The following is a 19,532-nucleotide window of genomic DNA, read 5'->3' as shown; positions in this document are numbered from 1 at the left end:
ACACACACACACACTGATCGCAACTTTTCTTACAGTGTTAGGGTCAGTTTTTGTGAATCTTATGCCGCCTGTCATTTGTAGCACTCCCAGCATTGTGGCGCAGCTACAGGCATCTTCCTACTGATCAATGCCTCCGTCATCATCATCATCCGGGGACATCGTTTCTGCCTGTGGGGTTCTGTTTACCTCGACGCCCACGGAGAGGAGGACCGCGATTTACGGTATGGAAAAAATAATGTTAAAGACATAATATTGTGCAGTGATCTAATTACATCCAAATTTCCTTAGCGCAAACCTACACTAGCGGTCACAAAGATATCTATGTATTTTGTATAATGATGCAACTTCACAAAGACAAAGCAAATTTGTCGAATTAGTTTGAACTTTTCCCTGATGTGTGAAGCTCCTCCAGTTTCTTTGTGCTGGAGAATTGGGTCTGGACATTTTCCACAGTTTGCTGTTCACATATGAAGAACCCAGGAGGAGATTGTCTGAGTGGGGGGCTGGCAGGAATATTTGAGGAAAATGTCAGATCTTCAGTGCATCTCTGAAAACAGCTTTAGAAATAAAATTCCTTTTTTCGGTATCTATCTAGTATGAATTTGGTAACACAGCTTTTATAGAATACAGTGCCTTGCAGTAAAAAAAAAACACAGCTCTCACTCTTGTTTTCCCCTCTGGCCTTTCTCCAGCCGTGGCAAGCCTCTCTTCTTATGTGAGGAGAGGTATCGAGTGTTGGAGCAGCAGTGGGTTTCACACACCTTTGATCACATCAATAAGCGTTGGGGGCCTCACTATAATGGACTCTAAGATCCTCCAAAGTCCACCGAAGAAAGCAACCCATGACGGAGGAGAGTTTCTTTTTTTTCTGGCTTACGTGTCTGCCTCGATCAAAACATTTGGGAACTTTTAACGTGATTAAAAAAACAAACATTCGGTGAGGGCTTTGCTGCCACAGCCTTGGTTTATGTGAAGTTTGGTGTACAATCATACCTAAGGATTAACACTTGTGTGTGTTTAAGTGATTTATTGTGTGGTTTTCGACAGGGAAAAAACTTAATTTGGTAAGATCAAAGTAAAAAAAAGAAGAAAAAAAAAAAAGCACAAATTTGCCCAGAATTTAAATTGGTGTGGAGCAGGCATTTGAAGCCTGTCATATTTATTGGGGTTAAAAACTATATATCAAGTGCTAAATGTCCCTGCAAAGTTTGATTACATTTATTTTTTGCAAAAATCATGATGATGTTAGTGCTTATCCCTTTTATTTATCAAAATGTGCTCTGCTGTGCTGGCATGAGTTTCAAGCTCCTGATGAGCGTAGCGATGTATTTGCAATGTGCACTCATTGTGTGCTGACGTGATTCTAGGCAGGACAAGTCCACCCATCAACACACTATAAAGTTTCTTTTTGCAAACCAGCAAAGACTCTTTTTATGGGTCTAGTTGCAAAATCCATCCTCAGGAATTTCTTTTTTTTTGTTTTGTTGCTGTTAAAAATACATTTTAGATATTTAAATAAATGCTGCTGCTCATTGTTGAAGTAAGTAATTTTAACTTTTGTGAAGATTTTTTTTTTTTTCTAAAGTTGGGCTTTGAGTTTACAGTAGATGGCTGGGAACGTTGACTCAAAGTCACTTTAATGTTTAAGGAAGTGTGCGGTCACTTTTTCTTCATCACGCTCACTACACATCTTGTAGTCCTGCTCTATCTGCGCTTTTTGTGTCCGGTTGGTTCAGAAGAAGAAACTCAAATTCCTCACATCCAGTCTGAGATTCACTGTCACTGCTCCACAAAAACAGTGAAGTAGTATATTTGAAAAAAAGTCATTGCACAGATTCGGTGTCCTGCTGCACTGGCAGAGCTGAACGCCACGCGAGGATTGAAATATTATATTGGTTCTGTCAAAGTATTCGCCCAAGATGTGAAACTGAAATGAAATCCAAGTTACTTTTGACACAAAATGTCAATAGTCCTCATCTTTCTGTGCTGTCGGAAAAAAAAGGTTTTCATTCTCCTGCTTTTGATTGTCGAGTCAAAACTGCAGCACAGAACGTTTATTGTGACGCCTATCCCTTACTCGTGCATCATCTAGTTGTGATTTATAGTTGCATTCCAACATTACAAAATTATCAAACTTGAGTATCTGTTATACACTGTGCATGACATCCTTTACGCCACCATTATTTAAGTGTCTTAGCTACTTGTTTTCTGATTATCATCTTCTTTTTTTTCCGGAGGAGAGGAGATTTATCCAGTTGTGCCTGCAAAATATAACTTTTTTCCTTTTTCTTTCTGAGCGATAAACAGCACGCTGCTGATATCCCAGATGTCTGGTTTTGAAATGCTGGGCCACGCCGTGCTGCATCAAGGGATTTTTAAAGGAACAAGCTTAAACACTTGAAAAAACTTCCTCTTGAATTCATGCATGCTGCTTTTTTTTTCTGTTTACTGAGTTTCTCCTCCCTCCTTTATTTTGCAGTACCCACTTTGTAAATGACCGCAATCAAATAGCCAATGAGTAACGGGGGTAAAATTGTACCTGAAAGCTCTTGTGTGTTCTCCTGTATGAATGAAGAGAGAATACAGTATATTACTGTAGGTGCTGACTCAAACTTTCTGAGTTTGACCAGAAAGTGTGACTTGGACATTTAATGCAAAATGTAACATATGTGAATAAAATATAAACACACTGAGTTGTGTCCCTTTTTCTTTTTCTTTTTTTGCCACATCTGTTCAGTCTGTCTGGGAAGTGAGAACATACGTTTGACTCTTATATTCACATCCTGACAGAAGTAATACTGTTTTTGGTTCCCTCAAAGTATTCTCTCAAGATATTACACACGGCTTTTGAAAAAGAAACGTGCATACAAATAAAACTTTACCTGTCGATGTTATCAGAAAATCAGATAATGCTGCAATCTACACAAGCATTAAGAACCAGCAGGTGCAATTGATGCAACTTCCAAAAAAAACCTGTCAGACACGAGTTCGGGGGGATTTTATGACCCTATTGATTCAGCTCCATAAATGTCAAACAGTACTTTATATAATTGTCCGTTTTTCCCCGTCCTGTCCTAAACCACTGATATGTGCTGCAGTGGGCACGTGGCTGTTGAGGATACAGACATCCACCTCAAACTGTGTGGACCAAGGGGCTTAAATCTCAAATCTGAAGACTTTCCTAGACGCATCCTGTGACCTTTTGAATGTGTAATCTACAGTAACGTTCTACAAGAAAGCTGGTTGTGTGAAAAGTTTCCACTTATTTTCAAAGCCCCTCTGCTGAGACCATGACATGTCATCTTATGGAAGTGGAGAGCAGAAATGATGTTGTTTTGTGATTTTCTTTAAACTTCTGTTCCAGATTATCCTACACAGTCCACTGCTCTCCATGTTTTCTCTTTGCCATGTGAGACTGGGCATTTTTCACGGCAACTGGGTCGAACCTTCATAAGCAAGGGGGTTGGTCCCCGAGGGATAATGACCAGTGGGCTGCACAAAGCCTCTATTTTTTCTGCTTATTAGACAAAAAGAAAACAACTCTTCGGTGGAGGAATTTCCTCCTCCGGGGTAAAACCACCCGAGATTGTGCGACGAGGTTCCACGCTGAGAGATGCTGGTGATACAGGAGGTGCTGCGGCGAGCTTCGCTGGACATTTCCTCATTGTCTGCCTGTCCAGGTCAGTGAACTACTGTTAGAGAAGCGGGAACAGACAGACGGCGGCTGTGCAAGGTGATGCAGGTCAGCTCACAGCTTCCGGTCCTGCAGGACAACATGCTCAGGTGTCTGTGCTGTTAATAATTAAAACCCTTCACTGAGTAAACAGGGAAATCAGTTTGGGACATGTTGCTGCGGACATGGGTAAGAAGCTGCACGTAAAAGAATCGTTAGTTGGAGCCAGTACAGTGAGATTCATGTCGGAGTGTCTTCAGTGTTGTTGCTGTGTGGACTCCTCATGTGGGATGGACTACGGGACTGTGCAGTGATCAGCTGATCAGTCTTTTTCCCCCTGTTTTGCAGATTTTAGAGATGGAACCGCGGAGGCAGCAGAGTTGAGGTAGGATTGCCGTTTCCACAATAAAATACTTCACACAGTGGTGTTAATTGGCAGTATAAATATGTAAATATGCAGCAAATTTTCACTAAAAATGACAGAAGTTAGAAAACTTGATCCGAACTACTCAAATACATGATCGTTGCACCATTTAATGGAGCACTGTGCTGATGTTGTCCTATCAAAACATCACATGTCTTGCAAAACTGTATTTTCATCATTCCATTATCCATTATCATCCTCTGTACTTTATACATCTGCGTTGAAAAAGTTAATCCACTGAACAGTGGCACAGTGAGCCCCAAGAAATAGAAAACATTTAGTGATAAACATATACAAACTGCTGCATTATTAAAATTAAATCTTCACTATCAAATTATGCTGTCATAATTTGTTATTAGTGACTGATTTTTCACCGGCCTGTCATGGTCATTTTGCCCAGATGACATGAATAGAAACTGTGCAATTTGTGCAGCATCATTTCAAATGATGCAGAATACAAATGACCGAAAATTTGATACATGCAATTCTTCAAATATGACTCTCTTATACATAAAGGTCATTTAGTTTTGTCGCAGTAACACAAACGGGAGAATTGAATTGCATCACAGTCCTTTCCTGAATTTACAGCTTTTACTGAATATATCTGTGGTTCACGTGTTTAGAATTGTAAGTTTGATCGCGATGTTTTCTCTTTGGTAATCAGGTTGATTTGTTCAATAATGGTGCAGATGCACTTCTAATATTAAAGTCATTGGAAGTTTGAAAAATGTGTTTGTCTCTGGTGGTGTGAGACTTTGGTCATCCAGGGTGACGACAAGGTCACAGGGCTTTAGGCCCGACTCGTGGCTACTGGAGGTTTACTGCAAAGCCTCCTCATATCCCCTTAAAAGGGATTATACTTTAGAGTTTTTTTTCTTCTTCCTCTCTCCACAGACTTACCAAAGGGTTTACCAAGTTCCCGGAGGGCTTTACCCGAGAGGGTGGGATTGTGCAAGTCTGATGGAAGCAGAAAATTAGATTACTCACTTTCACTTTGCATTGTTTCTGGTGAGAAAGACGGTCCCAGTAAGGCTGCTGCTCCTCACACCATCTGAAGCTGTTCGCACCTCCGACCGTTTCTGAGCCACGGAGCATGGCCTTTAAAAGCTCAAGAAGTATCCGTATTCACTTTTATCACAGAAAGCTTCACACGTATCCCAGGATTTACACAAATTACAGTTTTTAAGAACTACTTGTCGGAGTCACAAAGAAGCACTGGAGAACATTTTGAACACCAGATCCAATGTCCGTTCTTCAGGCGCTGAGAGAGTGCGGGAAACAAAGGGTAACCGGAGCGTTGCCATCGAGGAACGGCGGTGTCCTGTTCATATAATAGAACGGCATTTGGGTTTTGTCTCTGCCTTGGACAGCAGGTCGACGGTTAGGGAAAGTTTTTGACACGACAAAACAATGTGACAAGAGGAAAATATGGCCAGCAAATAAGAGGAATATTAGATAAAATCAATCAAAAAAAGACAATTTTCTTTGCCGTTTTTGTCTTGCGTAAGATAGCTCTTTCCAGCTGGTGTGACTTTCTCTCTTGCTATATTAGATCCCTGGGGCTTTGGACTCATGGCAACAGAAACATCTGCTGTTGGGTCTTTTCAGGTGGAACAATAATTTCATGTTTTAGTTACCGTCGATCGGCGTGTTAGTTCAGTTATGTATGATGTTGTTTAGGAAGCCAGATCCAGACTCGGTTATAAAGTTGTTCAATTGTGTGTAATTTGACTTTATAGACGCAATATTGTCCTCAGCTCATTTGAATCCCTTTTACCACAACGTGCCAGCTACAACAGCAGCTGCAGAGAGATAGACTCAAGACGTCAGAAGTTGTTATCGGCATCAGCAACAGTTGAGTGTGTAACACTATGTTCAGAGAGGAGACAGGGGCAGAAATCACGTGACCTAGCAACTGTCAGGCACTTCCTGGTAACCTGTGTGCAACCTGAGATGCTTCATATCAGCCTCCGTTATGAGTGGCCACATCTGCCACTTGAATATTTAACACTGCTGCAGATCAGGTTGCAGATTACTGGTGAATTATTAATCCCTGTAGATTGCCTTGAATTAGTTTGGTTGCATTGTGGAGCGAGGAGAGACAAACAGACTCTTTCACAGACACAGGTATGTTTGACTCGTGCCTTTATGATCTGAGCTGCATCGATCTTTGAACCCTAGTTTGAATATCGAATGGATGCAAATGAGTAAATAACCATGCTATTTTTTTTGTACATGGTTGCAGGTTGCTACCTGAAGAGTGATGCTGCAAAGACTGTTGCTATGAAGTATATGATGTTTTATTATTTAAAGATTGATGGTCAAACAGTAGGTTAGATTATTTGTGCTTTGGTAATAGGCCTGTGAAAGCTCATACATTTTGTGAAAGCTCTTGCAGAAAGAGATAGTTGTGCAATTATAGACATTAGCTACTAAAATGTATTGTGCAGTAACTATATGTCTCAATAATCACCCTCATTGGGCCGCAGCTGCACATTTAAAACCTTTATATCTAAGTTCCAGCAAAATACTGTAGAGTTATCTGGTGCTGCAGGAGACGGATAGGAGCCATCTGTTCACAAAAGTTGGTGAAGGTTCCTTGGCAACAGGTGACTTGTGATGTGTTCCATGCACAGTGTAGGCACATGTTACAAAACAGAAAGACAGTTATAAATGACAAGTAAACAGGTTTGGATCTTGTTGACTGATTCGGGAGGTGTGACGCATTATTCATGGGCGGGTTGAGATGGACGATTCACTGCAGAACAATCGATGATGGATTATTAGACTGAAGACAAAGAGAGACTTATGGTATGAAAGGCATTTGGTGTTCACCTTGTGTATTAGTAATACATTTTCTGATACAAAAATGTATATTTGCAAAAGATGTTCGGCTAGTGCTGTCTCACGCTGCTCCTTGAAGGACACGGTGAAGGATATCAGTCGTATCTCTGTTCCGCATAGTTGAACGTCTCCCCAGAATAGCGGTATAATCCATCTGATATCACCCAGCGTGCACAACAATCCATAAATCTATCCTTACAAGGGAGCAGCTACAACTCCCGAGGGTTAAACATCATTCAGCGTTTTTCACATCAATCTCCTGTTCTCCTCAAAAACATAAATGAATTAATAAAACGACTTCTCCTTCCCATCCTCAGGGTCACACAACCTCTGTGATGCATAACACGTTTATGACAAGCGGAGCAGTCGTCCGGCTGTACACAAACATTCCTCTCCATCACGTTTACCTGGAAAAATCGTGTCATTTTCCAAAAATAGGATGCATGTTTACCAACATTGCAGTATCATCTCCTCATCCATCATGTTGGTGTGTTTTCAGCAGTTCTGACACTTAATGCTCTGCGTCGTTGGTCTCACATGTTGTATCTGCTCACAGAAACATCATTTGTGGGACGATCAGTGCCAGCCTCCTTCATCGCCGTTGATCATCACTCTTTATAACCGTGTCATAGGCTGAAGACATTTTATAAAACACTTAACATAATAACCATTTTTCAAAACGGGTCTCTACGGTGGAGCACCGTGGCACCGGTTCACTGCTCAGTCAGGGCGGCACTCGTCAAGTTAATCTCTGTCCAATCCAATTGATCTCAAGGAGATTGCTCTTCTTAGTGGGCAGTGACGAGGTCCCCGTGGAGAGGGCTAATTCAGCGTCTGTGTGAAATGCCACTTGTTGCCGGTCCTCTCGGGCGAAGCAATCGCTGTTGCTGTTGTTGTTGTCATACTATGGTCACTGGAGGCCCCTTACTCGTGATTTTCCTCAGCCCCGATGAGTCAGAAGAAAGTAGCATTTGCCATGTAAGTAGAGTACTGTCCTCTCCACCTACAGCTGACTGCTTTGTTTTTGCTTTGACTCCTCCTGCTTTAAACCCATTAAGTGTCTCCCTCGGCAGATAAAGTCGCTTCCCTGAGCTGAAGGAGAGAAGGCCTCTGGGAACTAATTTACCTCTCTGTGTGCTATACGCGCACTGTGGGCTGTACACAATTTATTCATTTTAATAACCCGCCTCTCTGTGGTTATCAACTGTGAGATTGGATTGACCTGTTATTGTTGTGTGACCTCTTATTTAGGCATTTTGACTTTTCTTGTTGTCTGAGATTAAAAACAACATATTGATGTCTTTCAGGAGGACACTGTATGGACTGTATCCCTACAAGTCCAGCATGATTGGCATGGAAAACCTGGGCGATCCGTCGGGTAACTGGGATATCGTGGAGACCATTGGCAAAGGGACATATGGCAAAGTCTACAGAGTGACCAACAAGAAGGATGGAAGTGAGGCAGCAGTGAAAGTTCTCGACCCAATCAATGTAAGTCAGAAAAAAACTATTAAACATTCGAAAACCAGAGTTTCGCCGCGGCATATCTATTTTTAGGTAACTGTTGGCTATGTGAACAGTTATGGGTCTAGATATGGTTCATTTTGTGAAGGCAGACTGATTTATGTGCAAAAATATACTGTAGCTGTGTAATAAGAACCTTAAGATGTTTGAATTCAGCCTAACTGTAGGGAGAGGATCTGACTTGATATGGATGAAATAGAACCAGCGAGGGATTCGTTATTTAGTGTATAAGTCAGAAGTAGGACTTTGTATTTAATCAGAGCATCCATAAACTAATTTGCATGGTCATTTAATGCAGTGGTCACAGAGCTTCATCAAGTTTGCATGCTTAATGTCCAAAACCAACTGCAACAAGATCCTTTTTATCCAGTTATCTATATTTACTACATTACATGTTGCCTGTCACAGTTAAATCTAAGTGCACAGTTCTTTCCTGTGCCTTATTTATTTTTTTATTTTTCTTACACCTCCTTTATTTTTTAAAGGCCTAACAGGACTTCCCATGTCTGTCTAGCTCTTGTAATGGAAAAAGGAAGTAGTAATCTGCACCAAATTATTCAAACTCAAACGTATCAACACCATAAATATCAAGTCTGTTTTTACATCAACATCCATACATTATTTCCCGTATGTGTTTCCTGAAAATGAACTCTCAGCCAAACTATCTTTTATCAACACAGCAGCTTAACATACAGTTAATTCAATTCAAAACCTGATGTACAACAGTCGGATAACGTTGATCAAGCGAACAATCGCTCATCTGACATTTCTGTGTTTTGCTCCTCGTTTTTTTTATTGGTATTGGTGAAGGAGTGCCAACAACCATTTATTCGGACAGATTTTTCCTGACTACAAGAACTCATAATATTGTGACCGACGCAAAGACTAAAACCTTTGTGTTTTTCTTTATAACTATGTAACTTGTCTCAGCATGCGAGCCATACAAACAGAGTAAGTTGCCAGTACTTTTCCCTCTCTCCATCTTGATGCAGTTGTTTTTGCTTCAGTTATTTACAGTCAGTATATATATCAATGTCTGCCCCTTTCATTTATTTCCTGTCATGTAAAGTCTTAACACATCCTCACCAGAAAGTGTAGCTTCTGGAGTGGCTGTATCCCCTCTGTATATCTACTCATTTGTCTGTGTGATAAGGATGCTGTAGTCTCTGCATTTTCACTATATTGTGCTTGTGACACTTGGGTCTCAGCCTGTGGTTGTGTCAATGGAACAATCCCCATCCTGGCAGTGCTATCCACCGCGGCGCTCCCCTGATGCCCATGAAGATGAAGCTGCCTCCTCTCCCATCCCTCTCCCTGATTAGACGCCTGACACTATCACTCAGACATCCAGGAAGAGAAATCCTGCCTCTCTGACTGTTGCTCTTCAGGCCCTCTGAGATTTATTTTGATAGAAAAGTGCTTCCAGAAATAGTTTAGCACCCAGTCCCTTCCCTTCCTCTTGTTACTGAGTTTATAACCCTACCTTTAGGCATTCAATTACAGTTCTTCTGCTGTGTTTCAAAATACAACGCCACCTTTAATATCCAGGCATAAATCTAATTTCTGTCGTCACTGTATTGGTTTGTTTGCATGTGTATGTAGCTGCATCTCCTGCAGTGCTCCATTCCAGTTGTGCTTGTTTTTCTGCCGCCGTTTAAAAAGGACGTGGACGAGGAGATAGAGGCAGAATACAACATCCTGAGGTCCCTGTCCAACCACCCTAATGTGGTGAAGTTCTACGGCATGTTCTACAAGTCGGACGATCTGTCAGGCGGACAGCTGTGGCTGGTTCTGGAGGTGAGCGCCTCATAGTGTCTTGTTCTGCCGCGACTGCAGGTTCTGTGCTCAGATCGTAGCACGTTACACTATAGCGTGTGACCTTACTCTCAACAAGAATATGTTTAAGATTTCTCTAAGGTCCCCTTTGGATTTTTTGTCCACTATGTGCTAACAAATGGCGGGACAGAAGAAAACTGCTAGCTGATGTATGTGGATGTAAACATTCTAGGTTTCAATCTTTTTATTTTATTTTATTTTAACCCTAACCCTTCAGACGGGATGGAAAGTCTTAAACTTATTATTAGGACGACTCAATTTTTTTTTGATGGGATATGAGGTACAGTCTTTTTAATACAAGACTCTTATAGCACCAGAAACTCATACTATCACTTGCATTAAAATACTGCATTTTATTCTGTCTGTGAGCCCCAAAACATTAGTGAAACTCCTGTTTAATATGTATGGTATATGTGCCTCAGTTTGCCACAGCAACCCATCTACATGAATGTCGGCGCTATCATGCTGTCGGTGTGACTGTTCCTCTGACTTGTGTGTGTGTGTGTGTGTGTTCGGTGTGTGTGTGTGTGGGCTCGCTCTGCCCATGAATCATAATCTAGACCAGTGTGAAGATGGACGACTCACTGGAGTTTCTCTGTCTCCCTCCCAGCTGTGCAATGGCGGCTCCGTCACAGAACTCATCAAAGGCCTGCTCATGCGAGGCCAGCGTCTGCAGGAGCCCGTTATCTCATACATCTTGTACAGCGCCCTCTTGGTAAGATGGCCCGCTGCAAAAGCAGCTAATGTTCGGGAGGAGGTGGGATGCAAACATGCAAAGAGCGTGCGGAGAATGTATCTTCAGCAGGGGGAAGGGTGGCATGTGGTAATGAATGCCTGTTCTTCGTAACAGCTGTGGGAGTTCTTTTATGTAGTTTATATTACTCACTTAATGCAACATATTCAAATTAAACTAATGACAAATGACTTATTATGTGATTGTGATTCATGTTTGAGCTCTTTGTGTTTTCTGTCCTCTAATTTAAAAGGGTCTCCAGCATTTGCACAACAACCGGATTATCCATCGTGACGTCAAAGGCAACAACATTCTCCTGACGACTGAGGGAGGAGTCAAACTGGTTGACTTTGGTAATTGTCTTTGAAAGAGGCAATTTAGCCTGATCATGGATTTCTAGAAAGAGACGAATGCATTAACGTCTGAGAGTTGTCTCTCAGCTTAATCGTTTCCTCTGGGGTGCATTGTTAGATAAATGAGGCATTTTTGATATTTGACTGATCTTTGGGAAGTGCCAGCAGCCCATTGTGCGATGTGCTCCACACACTCTTGTCCCTTGTTCACCTCAACGACATCTTTTAAAGCTTCTGCACCGTTGCAGTCCGTGGCCGGAGGCAGTATGTTTTGGGTTGTCTGCATCCAAGTGAACACGATATCTCAGAAACGCCAGGAGCAAATCTCATTACATCTAGCACAAATTTTCACTTGGATTCAAAGATGAACTGATTAGAGTAGAATAGAGTTTGGTGGTCAAATGACAAAGGTCACTGTGACCTCAAAAAACAACAGTTTTTTTTGGCCATAACTCAGGAATTGATTTGCTAATTACGGCAACATTTAAGACAGATGTCTCATAAAAAATGAGGATAAAATGATGAAGTGATGACATTTTATATCCAAACCGTCAAAAGTCAACTTTACTGTGACATCGTAATGTTCTGCAAAAACTCTTTTCTGACCATTATTCATCGTCATAACTCAGGAGCAGAAGGAGGAGATTGCGATCATATTTTGTGGCTGGTTGGTGGAGGCACACAACCGCGAGGCGATAATTCTAGTTATTCCACTGACTGTAGCCTTAACCCAAGGCTATTATTGCTCATTTAAATTGCATTATTTGATCCTTTGCATATTAAAAGAAACTGTTATGGCGTATGACTTTGAGTCACCCCCAGGCAAGTTTATGTCCTCTGTGTCATGGAGATGAAGTGGACTCATGCTGATAAAAATCTGTCCCACATAATTTGAAATGATTCTCGCCCATAATTATTACAGCTTGGCCAGTTGCCACACTAAATTATGTGCCAGGATTTATTGATGAATTCAAACATTTAGTCTCTGCTATGAATTCAGTTTTTATTCTTAATAAATACACACTGTTAAAAATACTAATATTGAAATCTTAATTTTTTATTGGAGTAAGTGAATGTTTCTTGTCTTAATTATTTGTTCATTTATTTTTCTCAGGTGTCTCGGCTCAATTGACCAGTGCACGACTGCGGAGGAACACTTCGGTCGGGACTCCGTTTTGGATGGCACCTGAGGTCAGGGTCTATGCTTCAGTTAACACACACATGTTCATCTCTTATACTGCAGCAGTGAAGTAAGTGTTTCAGAGTGTAATGGAACATTTTAAATGAGCAAAGTCTGTTTTAATGTGATACGGGGGGGGGGGGGGGGGGGGGGTGCGCTTCAGTTATTTCTGTGAGGCTCTCCCCTGTGTCATTGTGTATTCCCCTCCATGGGCACTCCTTGAGGTCGCCTCAAGGTTAATAGCTGGGAGTCTGTGGCCCCTCGGCTTACTCTTTGGCAGAAATGAGGTGCAGTGATTGGGTCGGCCGGGAGAAACCTCATGGGCAATTAGAATAAACTCCAGAATATAGTGTCTGTCATAATTATTGACCGCAAGAGAAGCTCATACCACCACCTAGTGAACTGACCGACGTCTCAGTGTTGTAATAGTCCATGAATATAGATGTCTGTGAAAAAGGACAGAGGACGAGACATTGAGCTTTATGATCCTTTGTAACATAAAAATGCTGAAATGATTTCTTAGCTTCTCTCAGGCTGTTTTAATTAAAGTGCTTTATTTCAAACGTATTGGATGTAATGTTCAGGTAAATTCTGATGCTCTACCTGCAGCAAAACCCCAAATTTTAATGGATCTCTCACCACTCTGGCAGATTTCCTCTTTTTTGGGGGGAGAAACCCCTGTGTTTTGGTCTCAATGACATGTTCAGATGGTCACAGTGGTGTCCTGTTGCCAGGTCATAGCCTGTGAACAGCAGTATGATTACTCGTACGACGCCCGCTGTGATGTGTGGTCCCTCGGCATCACGGCCATCGAGCTGGCAGACGGAGACCCCCCCCTGGCTGAGCTGCATCCAGTCAAAGCCCTCTTCAAGATCCCACGGTGAGTCCAGCAGAGGGCGCTCCTGCCACACAGCTGGAGGCAGCTTCCCCTTCTGTCAGCAGGACAATGACAACCTGAGTTGGACAGTAAATCTAAAAAAAGATGAATCAAACTCGCTTTCTTGGCTAATTCATTTTCTCTATGACTTGAAATTCAGAAAATGTACAAGTAAACTGGATTGCTGTGGTTTGATCCATGTTTCTTGTTGCCATCTGTGTGCCATTCTTTCCTATATGCTAGGCAGCTTCTGCTCAATAATTGGTGTTTCAAATATTTTGCATCAAAAATTGTTGTACTGTCCATGGCCTACTACGCCACTGCAAGTTAATGCAGTGATTAGTGATTTAGTCTGTGAAAATATTCCCTGCTGGAGACAGTGTGCGTCTGATAATCATTTCAGAGCTTAGTGGCTACACGCGGTTGACCTTTTGTTATCTGCACAATCGTGCAATTATCTGCCGGTTAGGTATGAGATATGCCCTCCTGATTGCAATTTGCATCGGTGATTAGCTCCATTCACACTGAGATGGGGCTGTCATCTCCTCCCTGTCACAACGTTATCTCCTCCCTGCCAAGCCAGGGGAGGGAACATAGGACGGCTCGTGGGACAGGGATTAACGCAGTATTTCATCAGCACCAAATTTAACCAGAATTTAAAATCATTACGAGAGAAGGGATGGCTACAAAGCCGGATGCCTCGGTGAAGCAGAAGGATGTTTTTTTTCTCAGGCATGTAATAACGCGTCACAGAGTTATTTAGGGGTTGTGTGTTAGAGATTTTTTTTTTTTTAATGTAACCTGAAACTGGATGAGTGGTTTCTGTCAAGCACGTGTCCTTATCAGCCGTCAAAATAAGAGGGGCCATATGCATTTCACTTGTCAATGTCCAATCCCATTTCATTGCTGCAGATTTGTTATAGTCTTTGACTTTGGGGATAACTAGGATGTTAATTGAATTGGACATATATCTTCAACTGACATTCCTCAATCTCTTTTCCACTCAAAATAGATATTTTGCCCTTTTGGTGTGAATCGGGACCTGAAAGGCTTCGCGCTTGTGGTATAAATCACAGTGAATGTGTTGAACCATGAAATGATTCTGTTAACATGTCATTTATCTCATATATTTTTCCATCACTGCAGCAGGGCAGACAAAAATCGCGAGGAAACGCACAGTAAATTATGGCTCCTGTCTGAATTACTTTCTAAATATGGAAATGCGTTTCACCTTTGGGTCTTTAGTGGTGGTGAGCGTGATTCATGATTAAATCAAAGAGATTCATCTTCACGGGTTTTGATGATTGCAAAGTTCTACATTTAGATTCAGATTTTTCAATTTAATACGTCACAAACCATTACCAGAGGAGCCTGTTCTGAAGTATTGTCCTTGGGGCAGTACATGCTTTATGAAATCCATATAAGCACTAAAACATGCAATAAACATTTTCATCATTCTGATATTTTACAGTTGCATACAGCAGTGTGTTTCCAGGCCAGAAGTTTCACTGTCACGTTGTTAATCTTGTGCGCATCATCCAGCTTATCATTCCTCTTCTCGGAAACACTGAGACAGTAAAATTCACCCGAGCTGTGGTTGATGTTACACATTCCCTCTTTCGTTCTCGTATTGTGTAGTCAGCCCTCTGCAGTGGCACTATTTCTTTAGTCTTCTCTTCTTTTTGTCTTTTTCTAAAAAGACCTTTGTAAGCTCTTGCTGGACAGACAATCTACTCGACCTGAAGATTTCCTAGTAAGGACGATATACAGTAAACACCCAGGGCCATCACCACTGTGATACAAGGGGCCGGCAGCAGGAAGCCATTATGTCCCAGTTTTGGTTGTGCAAGTGGAAACATGCCCAGGTGGAAATGATTCTTGTCCCAGCGGGCTATAAACGATAAGAGGAGCTCTGATATCTGTCAGAGGGGACTGATGAGCTCCATGAATTAGGGTCACCTTGGTGCGTGGTCTGTTTGTGCTTCTGAAATATCTGCTACTGGACGAGGTGTGACGCACCGGGGATCTATGCACGTGTTTTAAATCTTAGGTGGATCATTCTGCACCTTTTTTTTTTTGTACTTTCAGTCGTCTTCATTTTAAGTCAAATCAAAGGGCTTTTGCTCTTTGCTGTGATTGAAATGAATTGAATGTGTTACAGTGTGCTTGACAGGTGTGTGATGTCCGTGGTGACCATGAATGAAGGTAATGGAGCGTGTCAGAGGGTAAAGTTGTTAAAATCATCAACTGCAAAATTAATTACAGATACTCAAGACAAAGATGGTGTGTGATATTTAATATGCGCGAAGGTTAATTGCTTGAACCAATGTTCTTTACTCTGCGCAGCCCCACAGTGTCCATGTTACATTAAACCAAAGTGTGTGAGAAATGTATTGCAAAGGTTAGAGGCAATTCTCATTGACGCCCAAGGTTGTATTTATTCCGCTTGATCCCTGACGATATTAGCCACATATTTAATAGCACTGGTATCTATCAGAGCAGAGACCAAGAATGAGTGAGATTGAACTAAATGATGGTTTATCAGAGGCAACAAAGACTCATCAAATCATGAGGCTCAGGTAGAGAAATCCAGAGCAGTGTGCGGGTGAGAGGCTGAGGCTGTGGAGCCGAGGGTGGGGGACTTCATCACAGTTTCACTCAAAAACACAAATGTAAAACTCATGGTGGCGCTAGAGGATAGTTCAGAGGATCAAAAAGCCATTAGGCTCCATTCTCTGGGGACCAGGAATTTCTGTACACAATTTTTTACCAGTCCATATTGTATTTAATGAGATTTTTTACAAGAGAAGTGAAAACTTTGACCTGGTCTCATTAGCCTTAATGTTAGAATGACTCAACATCCCTCAAGGAAAGTGAAACATTTGGCTTTTGGATGATTATAATATGTGATATTATAACCTGTCAGTTTTTTTCAGTCTGTCACAGAATCTCAGTGCTAACATTTGTCTCAACAAATTGCTCATCATTACTGTGAACACCAAAAACTATTTAAAAGAACTCAGTTGAACCCCGATTTTAAACATTTTATGTTTTAAAAAAGGACAGAGGGAAGACACCATGTCAGACACACGCTGCAGTCTTGACCTCTGGCACAAGATTGCGGGCCGGTTGGATGATTTTAACATTTCCTCTAACATCTTCTTCCTTGATGCAGTTATTTTACTGCCCTGCGTGCTGTCCGGGGGGTTGCAGCTTTTGGCGATACAGCCGCCACGGACATGATATATGTGGCAGCAGTTCTCCGTGTTCATGCATGTATGCTCAAACAAATGCGAGTGCTCTGGCTGAGGTGATGGATGAGTGGAAATTCATTCACAGAATGAAGTCTTTCTTTTTGCCATTCTCTGTAAAGCTTGTCCAAAGGCCACTGTGCTTTCTGTTTTAAGGAAAAAAAAAAAAAGCCCTCTACAGTATGTCAAAGAAATACATGAAGTGTATTAGTTCTTACTCTTTATTCTCCGCACATTTCATCAGAGTCTATTCCTAACTGCATCAGCGAGGTTTTACAAAGCAGCTGTAAGAAAGATTTCCAGCATATGTAAATTAATTTTTTATTCATCTTTTACCTTTAGAAAAACGCATTTTTTTCGTCTTCAGAGACGTCATGTTGTCTGGTCTAGAGCACATTAACTGTTTAACAAATAAACAGATAAAATCCGTTATATATATCTTGTTTATGATAAATGTAACGATTCCAACCATTTACAGAACTTGTTCCACGTATAAAAACAGAGAGCAGTATGGAAAGATTTTATGTAAGACGAGACAAACTTGTAAGTTTCAAACTGTAGAATTTGCTGGTATGAAATATAAGGATGTTATGCAGCATATGGAAAGCAGAATTATAAATTGACTGATTTTTGTCTTCCTTCGTGGCTTAGTTGCAGCCCGTCAAACGCTCTTGACACCTCTGTGATTTTGCCTCAATCCACTCTGAGGAACGTCTGACAGTTCGAGCGCTGCCTGGACCTAGATTCGAATAAGCCATTTGTGTTTACAATGTGAGCCAGCTCTCTCACAAACAGTGGAGGAAGAAAAAATTGCCTGAATTTGCGAAGCACAATGAGCACAGTTGACAGTGTTATCTGCAGTGCTGCTATATTGACTCTGTAATGTATAAGCAGTGTGGTACGACATCAAGGCGAGGACGTGTCTTCAGGCTCATATTAGAGGTTGCATTAAAGCAGTCAGTTACTGGCTTTGATCTGCACTTTGGAAAGGATTGCCTTATCAAAGACTCGACGAACTTAGTGCTGCGTAACATGACAGATTTTGTACCCAAACATCCACCCCTCCCCTTCAGAAGAAGAGGGAGAAAAAGATGTTAAATATATTGTAGTTCAATGTGAAGCTGCATCTGTGTAAGTTTTATGAAAGTCTTTTAATTTTTACAAATCCAAAGAATTTACATTCTACTTGTCAGACTGGAACAACACACGTGAACTAATCAATACGGTGGATACATATCTCGTCCAGGTCTGTCACCGTTTTCCTGCCAGTGACAAAGGGCTCAGCCTCCAGCTGTCAGCTCCCCGTGAGGATGACTGTACTCAGGCCCGTCCAGCCTTGGCTCCTCACATACACCTGCCTCCTGTCACCATGTGCACTTGAAAAGTGTTAGCCTCATTATAGATGGCCTCCGTAAATGCTGCTGACAGAGGTATAACTAGCTCCCATAACTTCTGGCTCCCAATGGCAGATGCTTGCTGCCAGACAGTGGAGGAGCTGTTATCATTTGTCACTTTTTCTGTGGCTGCCAGAGAGCTGGACCCCGACCAGCTCGTCCTCAGACCCGGAGCTCCCACAGGAGTCTCGACGGCCACTCTCCGCCTCCCAGCGATCGTTTGTCAGCAAGCTCAGGAGACGAGCTCTTAGCTCTCTTTGATATGCAGCCACGATCATGTCATCTTAGTGCATTCGATATAAAGTCCCTGTTTTTCACACATCACGCTGATTATTCTATGTTGTTATTTTGTTTCAGGAACCCGTCCCCTACATTACGAGTTCCAGAACAATGGTGCAGGAGTTTCATCCATTTCATCGGCCAGTAAGTGTCCTCTAACTCCAAGTAGTCAGCCTTTGGCCTCTTTCTGCTGCAAGACTGTGAAAAAGCTGTTATTTCCCAAAGGGGGTTATGAAAGCACACTGTTTATGGAAAAATGTAATGTTCCAAAAAGGCCGGTAACTAACTACAATTTGTATTTGTATCATAAAAATCTTGTTGACAATATATTTGTTTCCACTTGAGTTCAGTTTCTAACCTAACTGAAGGTTAACATGTTTCTGGGGCAGACGAGGGAGTGAGATATGGAAAGGAGGAGTAATCTTCTGCATTAAAGCTAAATGTAATGCATGTCATTTGAGACATGCTGAATCATGAATTAAATGTTACTACCTATGAATATATTTGAATAAACATGAATGAAGAAATAGCCAACTATATTTTATAAAAATTTCTTTTGTATGAAATTATCAAATATACACTGGGGGAAAATACTCAAGAGACAGTAGCTTAAGTTTGTCATCTGCGGGGGGGGGGGGGGGGGGGGGGGGGGGGGGGAGTTGTTGGGAATTGAAATTGATATTTTATGGCCAGATTTTATCATGTCTTTCTGTTCATTGACTTTCATTTGTGTAAATCTGCCACGGAGGAACAAACTAATTCACCTGAGTTATCAGTTCCATCTGGGGCCCAGATAACTTCTCATTTCCTCCAATGTGCAAAGCTAATAATGTCAGGGGTGGCTTGTAATGGTTGCTCACAATATACAACCTTAATATCTACTATGCAGAGGTGTGTGCGCCTGAGCCATAATGAGAAAATAAAACTCAATCTGTTTGGAGGATTATTTGGAGAATTATTTGTCTAACATTTATGCTGAAGCTTTGCACTGAAATGCAGTAATTGAAACACAAGCAGACCATCTGCCTTGTCACTTGAGTTATTGATTGATCAGAACTGAATCAAAGCATATTACCTCTTAAGCCAGCCAACATACATTTAAGTGATGTAGTTATTTTTTATTTTTACAGTGTCATTGCAACGGTTTCCATCAGGCACTTTTTG

At 41.5% G+C, this 19,532-nt stretch overlaps 2 protein-coding genes across 15 annotated transcripts in view; both read left to right on the top strand.

The window, feature by feature from the left end:
- Positions 1–2,693, top strand: part of ubr3 (ubiquitin protein ligase E3 component n-recognin 3) — a 36,299-nt gene extending 33,606 nt beyond the window's left edge. For all 4 annotated transcript variants that reach the window (XM_035651448.2, XM_035651446.2, XM_035651450.2 and 1 more), the window contains 2 exons: positions 82–221; positions 693–2,693. In XM_035651448.2, the coding sequence (XP_035507341.1) occupies positions 82–221; positions 693–810 (258 nt within the window). In that variant the 3' untranslated portion in view covers positions 811–2,693. The remainder of the gene's footprint in view (positions 1–81; positions 222–692) is intronic.
- Positions 2,694–3,786: 1,093 nt separating this feature from the next.
- myo3b (myosin IIIB) overlaps positions 3,787–19,532 on the top strand; it is a 59,070-nt gene continuing 43,324 nt past the window's right edge. For 2 of the 11 annotated variants that reach the window (XM_047337274.1, XM_047337272.1), the window contains exons 1-9: positions 3,790–3,862; positions 4,022–4,058; positions 8,249–8,432; positions 10,068–10,262; positions 10,912–11,016; positions 11,288–11,387; positions 12,502–12,578; positions 13,302–13,447; positions 18,447–18,512. In XM_047337274.1, coding sequence (XP_047193230.1) covers positions 3,859–3,862; positions 4,022–4,058; positions 8,249–8,432; positions 10,068–10,262; positions 10,912–11,016; positions 11,288–11,387; positions 12,502–12,578; positions 13,302–13,447; positions 18,447–18,512 — 914 coding nt within the window. In that variant the 5' untranslated portion in view covers positions 3,790–3,858. Of the gene's footprint in view, positions 3,863–4,021; positions 4,059–6,027; positions 6,225–6,772; positions 6,909–7,696; positions 7,920–8,248; positions 8,433–9,395; positions 9,417–10,067; positions 10,263–10,911; positions 11,017–11,287; positions 11,388–12,501; positions 12,579–13,301; positions 13,448–17,672; positions 17,827–17,941; positions 18,126–18,225; positions 18,513–19,532 lie in introns of those variants that run through there. The other 9 variants (XM_047337275.1, XM_047337280.1, XM_047337277.1 and 6 more) reach the window with 9 other exon arrangements.

This window comes from Scophthalmus maximus, chromosome 14, assembly GCF_022379125.1.
Source record: "Scophthalmus maximus strain ysfricsl-2021 chromosome 14, ASM2237912v1, whole genome shotgun sequence".
Lineage (NCBI taxonomy): Eukaryota > Metazoa > Chordata > Actinopteri > Pleuronectiformes > Scophthalmidae > Scophthalmus > Scophthalmus maximus.
The sequence above is the reverse complement of the archived record's forward strand: the minus strand, read 5'-3'. Positions and strand labels throughout refer to the sequence as shown.